Source organism: Ctenocephalides felis, unplaced genomic scaffold, assembly GCF_003426905.1.
Source record: "Ctenocephalides felis isolate EL2017-DRISC unplaced genomic scaffold, ASM342690v1 CF-g0.4_SCAFFOLD_01886, whole genome shotgun sequence".
NCBI classification, from domain to species: domain Eukaryota; kingdom Metazoa; phylum Arthropoda; class Insecta; order Siphonaptera; family Pulicidae; genus Ctenocephalides; species Ctenocephalides felis.
This window is the reverse complement of record NW_020538040.1, coordinates 171656265-171678024: the sequence shown is the minus strand read 5'-3', so window position 1 is coordinate 171678024 and position 21760 is coordinate 171656265. Positions and strand designations below refer to the sequence as shown.

General features: G+C 27.9%; 1 protein-coding gene across 5 annotated transcripts in view; it reads right to left on the bottom strand.

Moving 5' to 3' along the window:
* Positions 1 to 2821: 2821 nt before the first annotated feature.
* Positions 2822 to 21760, bottom strand: part of LOC113377141 — a 642509-nt gene continuing 623570 nt past the window's right edge. The window contains exons 1-2 of one of the 5 annotated variants that reach the window (XM_026617355.1): positions 6208 to 6352; positions 2823 to 4383 (exon numbers count right to left, since the gene is read on the bottom strand). In XM_026617355.1, the coding sequence (XP_026473140.1) occupies positions 2968 to 4374 (1407 nt within the window). In that variant the 5' untranslated portion in view covers positions 4375 to 4383; positions 6208 to 6352 and the 3' untranslated portion in view covers positions 2823 to 2967. Of the gene's footprint in view, positions 4384 to 4562; positions 4747 to 5249; positions 5400 to 6207; positions 6353 to 21760 lie in introns of those variants that run through there. The other 4 variants (XM_026617354.1, XM_026617352.1, XM_026617351.1 and 1 more) reach the window with 4 other exon arrangements.

Here is a 21760-nt window from a genome sequence, read left to right as displayed (position 1 = left end):
TTAGTTTTGGTAAAGATCTGTTGGGAGGTTTCCTTGTTGAAACTGTTGAAAGAAAGTTTTTTTGACGATTTTTGTAAAGCTTTGTGCGACGACTGATTTCATGGTCTGAAATAACATGCTAAATTATAGACCTAAAATAATTGGTTGAATTATAAAAACTCATCAAAATTAGGAGTTAGAACTGCTAATTATCATTTACGTTCACACTCCAGTAAAATATATTTTTAGAAAACGAAGTATAATAAAATGTGTTAAATAAAATAATTTAATTTACACAATTGTAGATAATTATTATTTGTTTGTGAACATTTGTAATATTAATAGAATATCGCATTGATTAGGTTTTAGTATGCAAAATACTAAACTCACAACAATTTTTTAATCATGCATTTACATTGTTTATTGAAAACTTGATTTTTTCAGTTACAAATATTTCACCATCAATGTTCGGAAACACACTGGCTGAAGTTATGGAGTTACAAAAGCTTAAATTCCCTCACAAAAAATTACCCTGGGTTCAAGTTGCTTTATCTGAACAAGTAAGAGATTTACTTTATCATAGTGTATTTTGTTTATCATAGTTAAAATTTCATTAAATATACTTAATATTTTTAAGATATGACTTTTATAATATGACTTTTTTATTCTAGGTTTTACGATTGAATGGCTTTCAAACAGAAGGTATATTCAGAGTATCAGCTGATGTAGATGAAGTAAATACGTTGAAAAGCAAATTAGATAAATGGGAGTTACCAGAATTAAGCAGTAGTATGGGTCAGTTTGTTTCCATTTTTGGCCAAAGATTCTAACTTTTGAACAATCAATAATATTTTGTATTAAATTTTAAGATGCCCATGCTCCAGCAAGCTTACTAAACTTTGGTACAGGGAATTGTATGAGCCTCTCATACCTGATGTTTTGTATAATGAATGTGTCACTACTGAAACGCCACAACATGCTAATGATATAGTAAACAGATTACCTGCATTAAACCGAGTGGTAAGCAACTAATTATTTATTTAAATGACCGACATAGTGACTTTCAGCCTTATTGTTTTAATTATTATAGCACAAAATTATTTTTTCTAACAATAATTTGATAAATACTCAACTAAATTTATTATAAACAAACTCTACAAAAGTATCAAACTGTATTAAAATGTGATCGATTATAAATTACAAAGTTCATTAATATTTAGCTTTATACTTTTGTTCAGAGTTTATATTTGTTAAATTAAATTCTACAATCGTGATTAAATTCCTTTTTCAAAGTTATCTATATATTTTTTTTATTGATATTATAAATAGCAATCAAAATTATACAATTTTATAGGCTAGTAGCATATGATTAAAATAAAGCTGATAATATTATTAAAATATATATATATAAAATAATTATCTGTTTGTTTTTATTTATATTCGAATTTAATATTTTGGAAACGCCGCCCTGAGGAGGCGCGCCCCACGAGTTGTAATTCACTGGACTAATATGTTGAAAGCATTTATAGCAGTAATATTATTATATAATATTTATTTTATAGGTTCTTATATATTTGGTCCATTTTTTGCAACTATTCTCTCAACCTGATGTTGTGGCAAGTACGAAAATGGACTCAGCAAATTTGGCCATGGTGTTTGCTCCCAATTGTTTGAGATGCACATCATCTGATCCTCGAATAATATTAGAAAATGCCAGAAAGGAAATGGCCTTTATGCGTATGCTAATACAGCATTTGGATACTAGTGAAGTTAAAGATGTAACATAATTAGCACTCTTATTATTTATTTATATACTATTTTATTGACATCAATATACCAAAGAATATGACGTCATATTGCAACATTTGCTCTCAAATAATATTTACACTTAGTTATGTAAGAAAATGTTAATGTATCTGATCGCTTTGTGATATATTAATCAAATACCAACAAAATCAGAGTAAATAATTATAGTATTTATAAAATATTTGCATCAGTAATTTGCAAATAACAGAATAGTTTTATATGTTTGATTAATCAATCATATATTTATGTTAAGATAATTTATTATGGAAGGTGATTACTGATAGTGTTAAAGAATCTTAAAAATTGCTGACTTGAATGTTTTTTATCAGCATTTATTTTATTACAAACATTTCTTATATCTGAAATGAAACTAGTCGTATTGGTAGTATATCAATACTGAATATCTAACTTTAATGTATATATTTTACAATTATTTACCATTTTGCAAAAACATAGAATCTCATATTTTGTTTTATGTAAATAATAAACAGTAGCATAATAATATGTGGGTTTTACTTCAATTGTTTGAACTGCATTTTACAAAATATTTTTTACAGGAATTTAAGAGTATTTATTCTTTGGAAGCAAGCCTTTTTATTTTAACCTACCTCAAATATTCTTATAGGTTTCTATTTGAATTATCTTTTGCAATTAGTTTCTGAAAAATATAATTTAACCCAATAATTCAAAGAACAGATTTATTGTAAAATTATAGAACTCATTTATTATGTTCTATTTATTATGTACAATTTAAGAGCATCATCACGATAAAAAAAATACTTAAAAGTATATTTTACATCTACTAATTTAAAAAAACTAACATATATAGATAATATGTCTATCACAATCTTAGCTTTTGAAAGGTACTCCTTAGAGCATCTCCACTTCGCCAATATATAATTTTACAGTATAAAATAACATTTCATATAATTAATGCATTAAATTAACCTTTACAATTATATGAATAATCGTAAATTCATATATATGTGTAAATATTATTAATCACATTTCATTGATATCTTAAAATATAAAAATTATGAGACTTTGTTTTAAATTGTCCATATTGTATTCAGCTCATATAAAACAAATTAAAATAAATTAAACTAAACAAAGTTCTTTTTCTGATAAGTTCAGATTATAAATGCAGTAAGAGTTCATTAGGAATTAAGGCCCTGCCCTAATTCAATTATTGGGATTCTTTCTTGAATATTCCACAAAATCTTTAAACGCCTGTTGCATTTCAGCTCCTAGTTCATTGTCCGGGTCCCACAAAGTATCATCATCAACTTCAGCCTTCGAATTGTCGTTAAGATTACAGTATAAAAAGGAAGTTTCCTCAGCAGTCAACACTTCCCCATCTGGTCCATAATAGACTGTATCATCGATATCAGTAATTTCCGAGTTGTACTCCGAATATCCAATGCATTCGGCATCACCACTAGCTCCCGGGTCACTTTCTTGGCTGTCACCACTATCAGACACGTAACCCCACCCACTACTAGAAAGATTTAATACACTTTGAATTAGTATTGATGTTTTGGACTTGTTGTCCGTCATCTTGTGTTTAAGGTCCTTAAGTAAGCGTTCCATAAGTTTAGGGCAAGCTAAATGCATATAATAACCACTTAGCTTCAGTGCTTGGCAGACTGCCTTGATATTATTCTCTTGGCTAAAATTCAAATTGATCACATCAGTCATAGTCTGAAATATTAACTCCATGAACTCTACTAAGTCTTTTAATGGCAACTTTCTCTCGCGAACAAAATTGTAGAGCAATTCACAGCAAGTGGTAACCAGTCCTACCATAAATGAAGAATCTTGAGACTTATCTGTGTCTTTTCTATATTGTAGATACAAATGCCCACACTGTTCTATAACCATTTGATGGAATTTAGGGGCCGTTTCATCAACGAGTGCACAAAGTCTAGCGCAACTGTACTGGAAATGTGGTCGTTTTATTGCTTCAGTAACGGCAAGCTTTGTAAGTCTGTCTAACATCATAGAGTCATTTGCACCTATAGCAGCTATCTCCGCTACAGTCGCCCTTACACTATCAAAGTTGGCGCTACTCGCCTGGAGCTCGTCCATGATGTGAATAAATTTAGTTACGGGGTTTGAAGCAGTATCCGAAGAGCCCAAACCTCTGCGCCCAACTTTTAACCGATCAGATATCGACGATTTGAAAGGGCGAGGGCTATAGTAAGGCGAGTCTCCAGCTCCAAAATTATGCTGAAGATGGCTAACTGGCGTAAACACAGTATTGTCCCTTGGGATGAACTCCTCAGCAAATGGTGACAGCGTAGATTGCGCTGCCAAAGACTGCGCACTGGCAGAGCAGCCCATGTCAGGACGATAGTCTGACGCTGCTTTTTTGCCGACCAAATGTCTGGGAGCTCTAATTTGACTAGCGTGTCTGGGCGGCTCGACTTGCCTTGCACTTTCAGTTCTAGTATTATGCATGCGTAAATGGGATGGGGGTGGTGCGCGCGGGTATCTAATTGATGGAGCCCTAAACTCTCTTCGCTCTGCTTCGCTATCATCATCCTTAACCTTCCGTGAGTAAGCAGATTTATCTTCAGTGTCACTCATCTTGTTCACCTAGCGAGTAAAGTTTCTCGTTACAAATATCGTCAAACAAACATGTCACGTGAAAAACGAATTATCTATTTAGTATTGAAATAAGTAGTAAATGGCTAATCTATTACACATACACAATGGAATTCAAATGAAAAAAATAAAGTGCGATGGCTTACTAGTATATATGTAAGTTTACATACCTACTGTCATTCACTACTTTAATGTTGAATTATTTTAAACCGAAATGTGGTTACCGTATTTTATTTACAGTTAACAAAATAACTATCTTCGATTATATCAAGAAACAAAACACAACTTGCGCTTGTGATCAGATGCACGTAACCATAATAATTGTACAAGGAGATCAAACATCTAACTTGCTTGCAAGTGGCAGAGAATAAATTTCGCTACCAACCTTGTAAAAACATGTCAATAGCATGAATTTAGTGACATAAGAAAATTTCCTAAGGCGGATATACATCGGTGTATGAAAATTATGACAAGAGGATAACAATTAACGAGCGATTAATTAGTGAATTATAACTAGTTGAACAAATAAAAGCTACAATCCTTAGATATTACTTTCGAAGATAAGCAAAACTGTAAAACTAACAAAAACTTGTTTGAACTTACATCGAACTGAAAATTTACAAAATGTTCAATTGAATTCATTTATTGAATAAATATTCATTTAGCCAATGAATCAAATTTTATATTATACTCTTCCTTTGTCTATGCTAAGAACTTATATTTGTGCAAAATTAGATACTGTTTGTATAAATGAAATTTAGAATTGAATTAAGCAGAAAATGGCTAAATTATTAAACACACACAATGGAATATCGAATAAAAATATAACGTGCAAAGTCTTTTTTCTAGTTACATACCTTCTGATAATAACTAAACAAACTTGTGATTAGTTTATACCGAAATGTAATTCTACACGTTTGTTGATATCACTAACTTTGATTATTAAGTATATTATATATACGATTGTAAATAAAACACCACTTGAGCTTGCAATCAAATGCACATAACCAAGGAGAGTTATTTCCGAACAAATGTAATATTTATGTATATTTATCAATGCACGTAACCATGATTATTGAACAAGGAGATCAAAAACATCTATCCATAGATAAAAGATGAGTATAAAAGATAATCTATCTTGAAGTGACACAGAGTAAATTTCGCTACCAACCTTGTAAAAACTTGTCAATTGCATTAATTTAGCGACCTAAGAAAATTTCCTAAGGCGGATATACATCTGTATATGAAAATTTTGACAAGAAGAAGATAACAATTAACTATTAGCGAATCAAAGCCTTTTATCTCATTTTTATTCACAAAATTTTTGAAATAAATGACAAAAGTTAGAGTTTAACAATAATTAAAAGATAAGCAAAACTGTAAAACTAACAAAAATTAGTTTGAACTTACATCGAACTGAAAATTTACAAAATATTCAATCAAATTAATTTATTCTAAATACTAAGAACCATTAAATAAAAAATTATATTATCCTTTTCTTCTATCATTGCTAATAACTTATAGTTGCGCAAATTTTAAGCACGAACTGTCGGTGGCGAAATCTTTGCATTAGCCATGTTTGACAATTTAGAGCTTTCAAAATATTTACTTTGTTACCTTAGTTAAATAAAGAATATATGCGGTTGTACTTATTATAGACTATTTACGTCGAAACAGAAGTTATATATTGTTTGTAAAAAATGAATTTAAAATTGAAGTGGACAATGGCTAAATTATTAAACACATACAATGGTATTTCGAATGAAAAAATAATGTGCCATGTCTTTTTTTTAGAATATACATAAATTTACATACCTTCTGATACTAAACACACAAAAGTTCAATTAAAGCACACGGAAATGTAATTTCTATACTTTCTTGAAGTCACTAACTGCGATTATATTAGAAAACAAAACACCTTCGTTTGTGAAAAAATGCACGTAATCATAATCATTGAACAAGGAGATCAAACATGTACCCATAGACAAAAGAGTGTATAAAAGAGGATCTACCTTTCAAGTGGCACAGATTAAATTTCGCTACCAAACTAGCCAATAGAATGAATTTAGCGACATAAGAAAATTTCCTAAGGCGGATATACATCGGTGTATGAAAATCGTGACAATAAGAGGATGACAACTATCAGCCAATCAAAGCTTCCCCATTTATATTCGCAAAATTCTTGAAATAAATTGCATTAATAATAGTCGAATGAAAAAAGCTACGATCCTTGTTAGATATTAATTTCGAAGATAAGCAAAACTGTAAAATTACCAAAAACTTCAAACTGATAATTTACGATACTATATTCATATAAATTCATTTATTCTTAGTTGTAAGTGAAATTTTTGGATCAGCCATGTTTGATAGTATTAGAGCTTTCAGAATATTAACCTTGTTACCTTAGTTGGAAGAAAAATACATGCGGCTGTACTTATTATAGACTATTTATGTCGAAACAGAAGTTATATATTGTTTGTGTAAATGGAATTTAGAATTGAAATAAGTGGACAATGGCTAAATTATTAAACACTTACAATGGTATTTCGAATGAAAAAATAATGTGCCATGTCTTTTTTTTAGAATATACATAAATTTACATACCTTCTGATACTAAACACACAAAATTTCAATTAAAGCACGCGGAAATGTAATTTCTATACTTTCTTCAATCAACTAACTTCGATTATTTAAGAAAACAAAACAACTGCGTTTGTGAAACGTAACCATAATAATTGAACAAGGAGATCAAACATGTACCCATAGACAAAAGAGTGTATAAAAGAGGATCTACCTTTCAAGTGGCACAGATTAAATTTCGCTTCCAACCTTGTGAAAACTAGCCAATAGAATGAATTTAGCGACATAAGAAAATTTCCTAAGGCGGATATACATCGGTGTATAAAAATCGTGACAATAAGAGGATGACAATTAACTATTAGCCAATCAAAGCTTCCCCATTTATATTCGCAAAATCCTTGAAATAAATTGCATTAATACTGGTTGAACAAAAAAAGCTACGATCCTTGTTAGATATTAATTTCGAAGATAAGCAAAACTGTAAAATTATCAAAAACTTCAAACTAATAATTTACTCATAATTTATATTCATATAAATTCATTTATTCTAAGTACTAAGAACTTTTACATGTGCAAATCTTAAGCCTTTACTGCCGGTGGTAAAATTTTTGATCAGCCATGTTTGATAATATTCGAGGAGCTTTCAGAATATTAATCTTGTTATCTTAGTTGAAAGAAGAATACATGCGGTTGTACTTACTATAGACTATTTAAGTTATATATTTTTTGTATAAATGGAATTTAGAATTGAAATAAATGGACAATGGCTAAATTATTAAACACATACAATGGTATATCGAATGAAAAAATGATGTGCAATGTCATTTATTCTAGTATATATATATATAAATTTACATACCTTCTAGCATTAAACACACAAAATTTCAATTAAAGCACACGGAAAAGTAATTTCTACACTTTCTTCAATTCTTTAACTTCGATTATATTAGAAAACAAAACAACTTGAATTTGTGAAAAATGCACGTAACCATAATTATTTAACAAGGAGATCATACATCTCCCAAGAGGCACAGAATAAATCTCGCTACCAACCTTGTAAAAACTTATGAATTTGGGGTTTAAGTTGGTACCGTTAGTATACTCTTATCTATGTTATTTATCTATATCTATGCTGTTATCTATGATCTATATTGATTATAGGATATTTATGTTATTAATTTTATTCAAAATTATTGCACAAATTAATTATATCTGTAAAAGTAATAAATACTCACCGATGAATTTTGTTTTAATTATAAATACCGATTTGAATTTATTTTACGTTAGCCAACTGACAATTATCGATATATTGATTTTGGAGGGAACAATAATTCATGAAGTCATGTACCTAGGATCCGCGCGCAATCTCAGTGATAAAAATTGAGAGAAATGATACATAAAGTGATAAAAATGGAATACAGAACAAAATTGATTTTTTATTTAATATTGTTATTATCATTTCAATGTTATTAAACATTCTGTTATTATTAATTGATTTTATATTTGTATTTGCATATACATAAAATATTAAGGCAGTGGATTCCAACCTTTTTTAATAAAAAAAATTGTTGCGTCCCCCTTAATTTTTTCAACAGTTTAATTTATATAAATACTAAACTGCTATTAACAAACTACAATTTAATATGCAATATTATATAAAAATATGCATAAAATTTTTTTTTTTATTTTTTATTATCGTTCCAAAAATATTGGGTTATTTTCGGTAATAGGAAACAGATGTACACGTCCCTCTTAGAAAAGCCTGGCGCCCCCTAAGGGGACCCGTCCCACAGGTTGAAAACTGCTGCATTAAGATAAACATATATATTTATTATCTTTAAAAATACCTTTTTTATAATGTTTTATCAAATGATTTCGTTATGGTTACGTTTCGAAAATTTGATTAGACATATAGTATTCAGTATAAAGTATTCTAATAATATATACTATAGTAATAAAATTTCAAAAATTGTCCTTTGTAGATATTAACCCTTTCCACTCGTAAATTCCGAAATTTATATGGCGGCATCCGAATCGAAAGGGTTAATAACTCTTCTGTGTCAATGCATGACTATTTAGCAAAATTAGCTATATCATCGGCCTTCATGTAGAGACCAAATGGGATATATTAAATAAAGAATATATTTTTACACTGATATGTTTTAGTAAAAATGAATATCACTGCAAGTTGAATTTAATAGTTTGATTAATTAAAAGATACATTATGATACTAAAAAAAAATAGGACACAAAATATGTAAACAGGAAAGTATACGCTGATATGCAAAAATTACGCCTGAGAAGTTTGCAGAATCAGTAGATATAAGATCAGTTACAACTGATATAGATACCTTTATAATAAGTTGAATAGTAATCGCCAAATCACAAGAAATTTTATGTATCAAAATGATTTTACTCCTATTTGTACAAAAATATACATTTACACTCACAATCTTAGTGAAAATCTTCTGCATATCTATGTGAAGACTAAGGCTGCTGGAAGTCTAAGGTTCTCAATTTGTTTTGAAATAAAGTCATTAATTTTACTTCCTATCATTACATTTCGTAATTAAATTGGTAAGTCATTCATATTCGTTTTACATAGTATGCAATATTATTATATTTTTCAGTGTAAAAATAAGATTGGTTGTCTTACTAAAAAAACTGTTTAAAAGTTTTAATTGCACCAAATTTTAAATGAAAAAAAGATCTAATTAGTTAACAAATAATTTAAAAAAAAATTAAAGTATTGTAAATAGTAATGCAATATTACTTGTTTAGTACTTTCTCGACTGTACGTTAACATTGTTCATCAATTTTTTTTAAAAAAAAGGCATAGTAAAGCATTCAATAATGAATTATTTGCACATTTTTTTATTCAAAAGACGTATAGTGTTATGATCTTTTGGATGAACGAAATGATCTCAGACGAATCTAATATCTGTTATTTGGATAGTATTTTTAAATTACTACAAAGCAATGAAAAAGTTGCTAATAATTCATAATTACTTTCAGACAAGTTAGAAATTTGTTAAAATACCTTTTATTTAAATCTTCTCTTCAATATGTAGCTAAAGCTAGTTTACAGATAACACATATATTACAAAGTTACTCCTTTATGAAAATTGTTACGTTTCTCAAACTGTGTTATAATAAATACCACAAATTTAATGTTCATATTATATAGTTTGTAATTACTGTTCTGATTGCTGTATAATAATACATGAATAAAAAAAATTATATAATTTGGTACATTACCATAAACTCATACCATAGAGAATTTTTTTCTATTTTTCTGAAACACTAGTATAATAAAATTATAAGTACTTTTTACAATATGTAATTTTTGAAACTCAATTGCTATACATTGCAAATTTTAAATTTTATTTTTTATATATTTTTTATTGTAAGTGCCTATATTATTATGAATAATTTTACTTTCTGAAGAAGTAACATCCCATATCTCCATAGCAAAAAATAAAATGTATGAAAAATTAATTAATTTTCTTTTTTAGGAAAAAGTGACACTTTTTCAGATAATTAAAATCATAAATAATAATAGCAATGCAAAAAGCACACAAATATGTATATATATATATATATATATATATATATATACATATTAAACTTCTGTAGGGTAAGTTATAGTAATCGCAAAAATATCGAAAATGAAAATTTTTGTGAATCTTTACGTTTTAAAACTTGCTGAACATTTTGGTATACCTTGAACAAACTGATGTATGTGTGTGTATGTATATTTGGATACAATTTTTGTCCACATTTTCAGACACACAAATCAACCGATTTGAATGATTTGAAAAATATTCACAATTTTATTTTATTATTCATAATTTTAGAAAATTATTAACTGACTTTATAATCTTCCGTGAATGAATGACATAGTCCTAGCCAGAACTAGAACTAAAAAATTAAGAATGTTCTTGTTGTTTTGTCTAATATTCTAATTACAAATATTCTATTACAAATATAAAAGTCGCTAATTGTTTTAAAAATTATAAAATTAAATAATATAAAATTTATTTTTTGTGAAAATATGCTTTCATTATTTTGGTATACCTTCAACAAATTGTGTGTATGTGTGTATGTATTTATGGAAGCAATTTTTTGTCCACGATTTAAGACACACAAATCAACCGATTTGAATGATTCAATGAATATTCGATTCGTATTGATGTGGAGGCGTGTAGATTAGTTTTTCAGCAGATCCAGCTGTTTCGAAGATACGGGGCAAAAAGTGCCAAAAATAATAATTTTGTTTTTGAGAGCACGGAGCGTCCGATTTGAAAAAAATTGATGAGATAAAGAACCGATTTTTCGAAAGGCAGGTCTAGCGGTTTCGGAGATCTAATAAAAAAAATTTAAAAAAATGTCATTTGGCGGTCAAAAATGATCACTAAACAAACATATGCACATCTAATTATCAGATATTTTATAGAGATTTTAACAATAGGTATAAATTTTGTTTACATTCCTATGGGTTCCGTACCAATGTTTATCGGTTAGTAGGCGGCGCGGCGCTTACGCGCTTCGATATTTCTTCTTTATGCAGTTAAAGCAGTACGATTGCTTTGAAAAAAAGTTCAGAATTATCAAAATATTTCAAAATAAATTTTTCTTCAAAAAGTCTTTTTTTTTCAAAAAAAAAGTAATTTTTTGTCAAAAATTTATAGTTACTCAAAAATCTAATTTTTCAGAGTAAATTTTTTTTAAAAATGTTAATCTTTGAGAAAAAATTATTTTTTGGTACGGGAAGTTCCAGCAATTTGCCTTAAGGCACGATGCCATGCGCCCCACTAGCTTAGAAAAAAATTCAAAGCTTTTAAAAAAAAGCTTTTTTAGGTACAGCAAGTTCCATCTTAAGGCATGATACCATACACCACTAGTTATATTTTTATTTTAATTGTATAAATTATTTTATATAATTTTACTTCCCAAAGAAGAGACACACAATATCCCCAAAACAAAGAATAAAAAATATGAATAATTAACTAAATATATTTCTACTTGTATACATATATCGTTCCCAAGAAGATAGAGAATCTGTGACCGTCATCGAGAACTCAAAATCGATTTTTTTTTCAAAGTTCTGAGAGAAAATTGAATCTTTTTTAAAAAATTTAATTTATATTCACTAATTACATTTTTATTTTAATTGTATAAATTATTATTATTTTGGATAATTTTACTTCATAAAGAAGAGACACCCTATATCCCAAAAGCAAAAAATAAAACATATGACAAATTAACTAAATATATTTCTACTTGTATACATATATTGTTCCCAAGAAGATAGAGAATCTGTGACCGTCATCGAGAATTCAAAAATCGTTTTTTTTTTCAAAGTTCTGAAAGAAAATTGAATCTTTTTTAAAAATTTTAATTTATGTTCACTAGTTATATTTTTATGTACTAAATACACCATGGTGTTCAAAGATAGTCATCATTAAAAAGGTCATGTGCATGAGGTATTATAATGAAAAAGAGAGCAGCTGGCATACAATAGCTCGCGGAGCGATGAAAAAAACGGTTTCAGAGGATCATACATATATATATATATATATATATATATATATATATATATAATATATATATATATATATATATATATAACTTCGTCAAAAAAATAGATATTGAGATGATTTTTTTTAAATAGTTCTAAGGTTTTTAGCTTTCATAATATAAAAAAATCTCCAAATCAAAAAAAATAAATAAAAACCGAACAACCCCTTTAAGGCACGATGCTATGCGCCCCACTAGTTTTAATTGTATAAATTATTATGGATAATTTTTTTACTTCCCAAAGAAGAGACACCCAATATCCACAAAGCGCAGAACAAAAAATACAAAAAATTAACTGAATATATTTCTACTTGTATACATATATAGTACCCAAGAAGATAGAGAATCTGTGACCGTCATCGAGAACTCAAAAATAATTTTTTTTTTCAAAGTTCTGAGAGAAAATTGAATCTTTTTTAAAAATTTTAATTTATGTTCACTAGTTATATTTTTATGTACTAAATACACCATTTAATCTAATGTACTAAATACACCATGGCGTTCAAAGATGGTCATCATTAAAAAGGTCATGTGCATGAGGTATTATAATGAAAAAGAGAGCAGCTGACATACAATAGCTCGCAGAGCGATGAAAAAAACGGTTTCAGAGTATCATACATATATATCTATATATATATATATATATATATATATATATATATATATATATATATATCTATAACTTCGTCAAAAAAAATAGATATAGAGATGATTTTTTTTTAAATAATTCTAAGGTTTTTAGCTTTCATAATATCAAAAAATCTCCAAATCCAAAAAAATAAATAAAAACCAAACAACCCCCTTAAGGCACGATGCTATGCGCCCCACTAGTTTTAATTGTATAAATTATTATGGATAATTTTTTTACTTCCCGAAGAAGAGACATTCAATATCCCCAAAGCGAAGAATAAAACATATGAAAAATTAACTAAATATATTTCTACTTGTATACATATATCGTTCCCAAGAAGATAGAGAATCTGTGACCGTCATCGAGAACTCCCAAGCTCTGACAGACACAAGAGCGGAACACAACAAGAGTCGGCGAACTTCTTAGCCGCTCAGAATTCAGTCTTAAACGTGTGGTCGCGCGCGAGTCTCCTTCTTGACGAAGGTCCGTTGCTCACATTATTTATTTAATTCTTGTCAGGTGTAAAAATTAGAATCGAACGAAATTTAATAAGTAATAAGTAATATTAAAAAAAAATAATTATTCTATTAAAGTCATATTTTTGAAGTGTTGGTAACTAGGAATATTATTTGTGCAAAAATTGTGTTTTTTTATGCAAAAGCTGAAGCTATTTGGAGATCATAAGAGTGAATTGTAGTGAAGACTTAAATTTAAAATATATAGTGTAATTTTTAAAAAATATAAACTAATGTGCCTGTAAAGTTTTTATACTGTGACTAACCACAATTAATTACTGATACCACTATTTTTATAAATTATAAACAAAATCAACCCTGTCTTGCTCAATCGACTTTCGATAAACTATTTCTTTATAAATAGTAAAAAAAAATTTTTTTTCTTTTAATATACAAGTTTGTGTATCTATTTCCTGTGTGTGATTATTACCGATTTGGAATATTTTTTAAAATAAAAATCAAATGCACGTGCGAAGCTGACATATGCATTCAACAGGTGGTCTTTTGTATGAGCTGCTCTATTAGAACATCGCAAAGGTGAGTGCTATTCTCTATCATATCTACCTAGTTCATATATAATGGTTTTATATTTCAAAATAGTCAGGAGATGTTTTACCACGAATTTGTATTGTGTCAATAATTATTTCAATGGAATTATGAATAATAATTAATATATTTTGTGGAGAACTGTTTTGTATTTATTATAATATTTTATGGTATCAGATATTTATTAAGATGTAGCATTTACTTACAAACTCAAAATTACAAACTTATCTTAATGAAGATCTGATAATATAAAATATTATAATAAATACATAATAGTTCTGAATATTATCATCACATAATACAGGAGCACAATATGTGCTTCTTTAATTTTTCTTTCATTAATTATCATTCTTTTACACAAGTTTAGTGTTTAATAAATTTTATATAATAATAAATTTTATATTTTGTGTTTTTCCTGGTTTGATTACTGAATGACACACATTAAGTGTCAAAACGTATAATAGAATAATTTTTTTTTCTATTTTAATCTTTTTTAATTCGGCGATTGAGCTGCAAAATTACCTCAAATTTTTCAAATATGGAAAACAATATATATTAAAACAAACAAGTTCTTAGAGATCATAAAATGAATAAGCTAGCTAATAAAATAAAAACTAAATTATATTTATATGATTTTTTTTTTTATAAATATCCACAAGTTTCAAGTCCCAGTTTATCTCTTCTTCAGTGAATAAAAATATTCATTAAATTATTTTTCATATTATTTTTTAAAATATTTTTTAAAGAATAATTTTTTTGCTTTATAGTTGATATTTTTTTTATTTATTTTATAAATTTTAACATAAACTTCAAAATAATATATATGTATGTAACTTCAAAAAATTACTACTAAAAAAATCTCTAAAAGTTTGAAGTCTCAATATTAACTTTAAGATAGTCTGCACTCTAACCAAAATTTCTTGGTTCTTTTTCTTAAATAAAAACTTATTTCAAAATATATATCAAATTTTTGTTGTAATTTTTTTATTTATGATCAAAATAAGCAAATACAATATTATTCTCAAAATTATGATTAATATGATTCACTTGTCGCTAAGTTATACAATTCTAAAAAACAAATGGAATTTTATCCATGTTATTTGCATAAGAAACTTTGGTTGGAGTGCGAACTATCCCAAAGTTAATATTAAGGGCTAAAACTTTCAGATTTTTTTGTTATCAATTTGGAAGCATTTGAGGTCCCAGGAGCAAGAAATCGAAAATATCCATATTTAGGACCACCCTAATAGTATACTTATATATATATATATATACATATATATATATATATATATACATATATATATATATATACATATATATATATATATATATATATATATATATATATATATATATATATATATATATATATCATTTTTGCCAAGAGTTGACCATTATGAAACAAAAGAGAATGACTCTTAAAAATCTTCGAAATCTCCATATTCGAACGTTATTTTTTGTCGTTTATTACTAATGTGTAGGAACATCTAATTAACCTTAACTCAGTTTAAAGAAAAACATTACACTTTAAGTGTCGTATAAATATTGCAGAGGCAAACAAGACGGCCCCGCTTCGTTCATGTCGCGCAATGTCATCTCGTCAAGGCAAAACTTCATATTTCACTTATATTATTTTTAGATCAGAATAAAGCATCATCGGTAAAAAAAATTAACTGGAAAATATTATATATACGAGGTCTGTTCAAAAAGTACCCGGAATTTTCGTTTTTTCAAAAAAATATTTATTTATTCGTCTACATTAATGTGGTCCCCTTCAAAGTAGTCCCCCCCAGATATAATACACTTATGCCAGCGTTTTTTCCAATTTTCGAAGCACCCTTGATATTCACTTTTTGATATGTCCTTGAGCACTCTCAGCGATTTTCTTCAATCGAGGAAAACCGCCGTCCTTTCATGGGTCTCTTCAACTTTGGGAATAGGAAAAAGTCACACGGAGCCATATCTGGTGAATTTTTGCACTTTGCAACACTTTATTTCATTTTTTACGCAAAATTTAATACAAATTCTTTGACTTTTCAATTCTTCCATTGTAAAAATCGCCGAGCTCAGAAAAACACGTCGAACCTTAGCGACTACCACAGACAAAGTAAACAGTGAATATAGCTGAAAATTTCATCATACTTTAGGGGCATGTATACCAACACAATAAAAAAAAAATTTTGACAATCAGACACTCCAGACCCGCGAAATTTAATTATTAGTAATTCCGGGTACTTTTTGAACACACCTCGTATACATATATATATATATATATATATATATATATATATATATATATATATATATATATAAGTTATCCTACACCAGTCCATAGTTGGAACAAGTTTTTGTCATTATACAATTTATAAATAGTAAATTAAGAGACTAGAAATAAATTTTGGTTCTCTTGAATATATTACAATGATTGTTCACGTATATTAGGGTGGTTCTTAATATGGATGTTTTCGAATTTTCTTGCTCCCAGGGGCTCAAATACTTCCAGATTAATAAAAACAAAATCTCTGAAAGTTTTAGCTCCTAATATTAACTTTAAGATAGTCCGCACTCCAACCAAAGTTTCTATGAACATCGGTAAAATTCCATTTGTTTTATAACTTAGCGACAAGTGAATCAAAATTTTCAGAATGACTTTGTATTTGCTTGATGAAAAATAAAAAAAATTAACAAAAATTTGATATATTTCATAAAATAAGTATTTACTTAGGAAGAAGAACCAAGAAGCTTTGGTTGGAGTGCGGGCTATCTTAAAGTTAATATTAAGAGCTAAAACTTTCAGAGAATTGTGTTTTATCAATTTGGAAGCATCTGAGCCCCTGGGAGCAAGAAAATTCGAAATCGTCCATATTAGGGACCACCCTAATATATATAAACTTATTTAAGTCAAAATATTACTGTAAGTATAATAGCTATTCTCGGTTATATATGTTAGCCTATATGGCACTATTGCCTTAATTTGTTCAAAATAACAGCTATTGAAATGTTACACTTTTAAATAAAATTGGCGTGAAGTCGATCTAATGTTATTGTGAAGTTTGTGCTATTTGGAGGCTAGCTTTCAGATGTTGGTTGACATTTCAAAAAATTTAAATAAACGCCCGTATAAAACATTGGGTTAGATTTTTGGCAGTTTTGTGACTACCAACACATTGAGAGCCAAAAAATATAAATAAGCTAACAGAAAATAGTTGACCAAATCTTCCAACATGCTCTTATTTAAAAATTATTATGTTAAAACTGAGAATTGGTCCATAATTTTCGAAAATAATTCACTGTTTCAATTATCTTCGAAATATAATGATAATCGTGTGAGATAGTCCTGAACTAGAAGTAACAAATTAATAATAATCTTGTTGATTTATTAAAATATTCCAATTCAAATATTAATATATAAAGCTGATCGTTATATAAAATATAGGTTATATAAAAACTATAAAAATCTATGCTTTCATTGACTGTATTTTTATATATTTTTAAATAACAAACGGCAATAATTTTCAAAAAAACTTGTCTTCAAAACATAATGAAATTACCGAGTGATATACTCCTGAACTAGAAATAAGAAATTTATAATAATATTGATAGTTTCTTAAAACATTAAAGTAGCTAATTATTTTACAAAATATTAGTTTAAAAAATTGTGTGCTTTATTTCTCTAGAATTTATTTTGATATGTTCCTAAATAACAAAAAATACATATCCAATATTTTGCAATTCAAGACTAAATTTTCGACAATAAGTCACTCATTTAATTATTTTGAAATTTATAATTATTACTTCTTTGGTTTTCTAAAATACTCATATTTTCATATAAATGTATCTGATAATTTTACATAATGTAAGTTGAATTAATCTAAAAATTATTTTCTGTGTTAAATTTTTTATCATATATTCCTTCCTATGGTATTCAATTTTTAAATCTATATTAATTTGAAACCGAACTAATTACAAAGTCTTGAATATGATTTGTGTATTTATATATTAACATTATTATATTGATTACATTTTTGATTAAAAAAAAATAAATTAAATTAGTAGATTCGTGTTGAGCAACTTTTCACCTAATATCTTATTGGTTCATCATGGTGCATTCATTCCAAGAGAACGTTGAATGGTTGATGGTATTTGAAAGCAAAAAAAAAAAATTGTCAGGAATGTTGAATAAATTATATAGGAAATAATTGCTATGAAAATGGTTACAATATATTTCAAAATTTGGTGCAACGATTCAGTTATATTTTAAGAATTTTTTTTCAAGTCTGACATATGTAAATAATGGAGAAATGAATTTTTGTATTGCGAAGAAATTTCTGTATTGCATATTGCTTTTGTCTGTGTCGGTATAAACACAAATAAACAATGCTACCGGAAGCGATGCAGGTCGGCAGTCGAGCGCATCCGGAAATCATCGAACCGGAAGAATACACTTTTTCCCTTCGATTTTAGGGTGACTGCCATACAATAACCGTACAACCGATTGTAATTATTCAATATTATATCATAACTAACTGTTCTTTAAGGATTAATTTTAAAGAAAAGGAACTACTGTAGAACCTCGATTATCCAGATCTCGGTTATACGGATTCGCGATTATCCGGCAAATACATTCGAATTTTAGCATAATTAATACTGTACATGTATGTACTGTAATCGAAGAAATATGTATGTACAAACATAAGGAAGTGTTAATTTCTTAATAAACATTGATTTTCGTTGATATCTATGTATGTAATTGTTATTTTTAATAAATACACAACATTAGCCAAATGCCCAACGACACCAATTAGTCCGGTTAATCGAGGTTCGACTGTACTAACAAATTGTGAGATTATTTGAAATTAGTGGTGCATGGCATCGTGCCTTTAGGCAAATTTCTGGAACCTCCCGTACCGATAATTATTTTTTTTTACAGAAGCTTTACATTTTTTGAGCACTTTGAAAAAATTAAGTTTTTGGGAATCTTGACATTTTTGAAACAAATTGACTTAATTTTAAATTTGAAATATTTTATTATATTTTGAAATTTTTCAACTTTTTTAAAGCAATCGCTTAGAAAAGAAATACCGAAGCGCGTAAGCGCCACACCGTAGTCTAACATATAAACATTGGTACGGAACTCATAGAAATGTAAACAAAAGTTGCGCTCATTATTAAAATCTTTATAAAATATCTTGATAACTTCATGTGCTTATGTCTAATGATAATTTTTGACCGCCAAATGTCATTTTTTTCACTTTTTTATTGGTACTCCAAAACCGCTGGACCTGCCTTCCCAAAAATTTAATCAGCTTTTCGCTTCGTCAACAAATAAAATGTTTTTTGAATCATTCGAATAGAACGCTCCGTTCTCTTAAAAATCGAATTACCGTTTTTCTTTTTCCTCGTATCTTCCAAACGGCTGGACCTACCATTGCCAAAAACTGATCAACACGTCTCCCCATTAATACGAATCGATTTTTTTTGAATGATTTAAATCGGTTGATACGTGTTACCGAAATCGTCGATCAACCGTTTTGAATAATTCGAAAAGCGTTCCATTCTTATTGATAGAGAAATGTGCTGATTAGTTTTTGGCAAAGGCAGGAGCAGACGTTTCGAAAATACGGGGCAAAAGTACAAAAATGGCAATTCAGGTTTTAAGAGTACGGGGTTTCCGATTTGAATGATTCAAAAAACTTTCACTTACATTGACAAAAAAATGATTTGATTAAATTTTTAGAAATACAGATCCAGCGGTTTCGTAGATCCAGAAAAAAAGTTAAAAAAAATGGCGGTTAAAAATGATCATTAGACAAATGCACATCTAATTATCAGGTATATTATAGAGATTTTAATAATAAGTACAATATTTGTTTCCATTTCTATGGGTTCTTTGTCAAGATTTGTTTCTAGTTCACTTATAACTATATAAGAACTATAGTTATAATAAACTATAGTCCAAACTATGTTTATACGTTTGAACTATAGTTCAAATAAATGTCCTCGACGTTTTCGGCAATATAGTTCAACCCGACTTGAATGGGTTTCAAAATTTTCAAGAAACTTCAACTTTTCAAAATTTTTTCCCAAGTTTTCAAAAAACTTTAAAGCTTCTAAAATATTTAATTTACAGTACGGGACGTTCCAACAATTTACCTTAAGACATTTTTAAATTTAATTTCATAATCTGACGCTATACACATTCATCCTTTTGCAAGAAACATATACAAGTACATTAACTTGTTTCAAGATTAATATAACCAGTTCTCCATTAACATAATTTCTATGAATTATAACAAACTGCGTTAACTGGTTAACAATTAATTGTTCTACATTGAAACTAATTGATGATTAACTTTTTATCGCCAATAACAAGTGAATGATTACTTACACTCGACCAGGTTTCAATAATTGCATTTCCAAGATTTTGTATTATTTTATACAAAACGTATATATTAAATGGATCATGTTAATTCGGTTTTCCATAAATGAGTAATTTTTAGCTGAAATTATTGTTAATTAAATTAATTTTATATGTGTGAATAATATTTTTATCGAAATAAATTAAATCTCTACTCGATGAATCACATATGAATAAACTTCCTTTCAAAAAACGTAATGCAATACTCAATCTCGTTTTTCTAGAATTGCAAACCCAATCCTTCCTGCTCTTGATAACTTGATCTATTGGATTTACTGGGATTTGAAAGTAATTTTTTTTTGCGGTTCATGTTTATTTTATATATTTTATATACAATTCCTCTTTACTTCCGAAGATTGAGAAGTTGACAATATATTGTGATGATTTTGTAGATGGGAATAGCAAAAAAAACTTTTGCTTCTTCTTTTGCAAAAAATTGTTTGCTTCTAAGTTTTCTAATATTCTTGAAATTATAATTTTTTATAAGAAACATAATCCATCCCTTTAAATAATTATTATAGGGTGGAAAAGGGCTTAAAGGTCTGAGGGTAAAAAAGTCCACCTCTAATAGTCCATATACAATTCCTCTTGACTTCCGAAGTTTGAGAAATTGACAATATATTGTAATGAATTTATAGATGGGAATAGCACGAAAATAATTTTTGCTTCTAAATTTTCTAATATTCTTTAAATTATAATAATCAATCCTTTTGAATGATTATTATAGGGTAGAACGGGGCTTCGAAATCTGAGGGTAAAAAAGTCCACCACCGGTATCCCAAAATAAGTTGTTACGAATTTTTGAACAACAATATTTGAAAGAAGAGGGAAAAAGAGGTATAACCAGCCATCATATTGATTCTTACGACGTTGATATCGGGAGATAAATGTTTGAAAATCCATAATAAAAGTATTTTCTTTCGTTGTTAGTTCTTTTGGTTGTGAGCACTGTTGTTTAGTTTACGAGATCTGAATATAATTTTTAAGCATACGTTATTTGATTGTTTTATAAAATGTATTGTTAATTTTAAGTGAGATTCAACTGTTTTTTTATATAACCTCTATAAAAGCTTACAAGTGGGGTAAAAAGGACCAA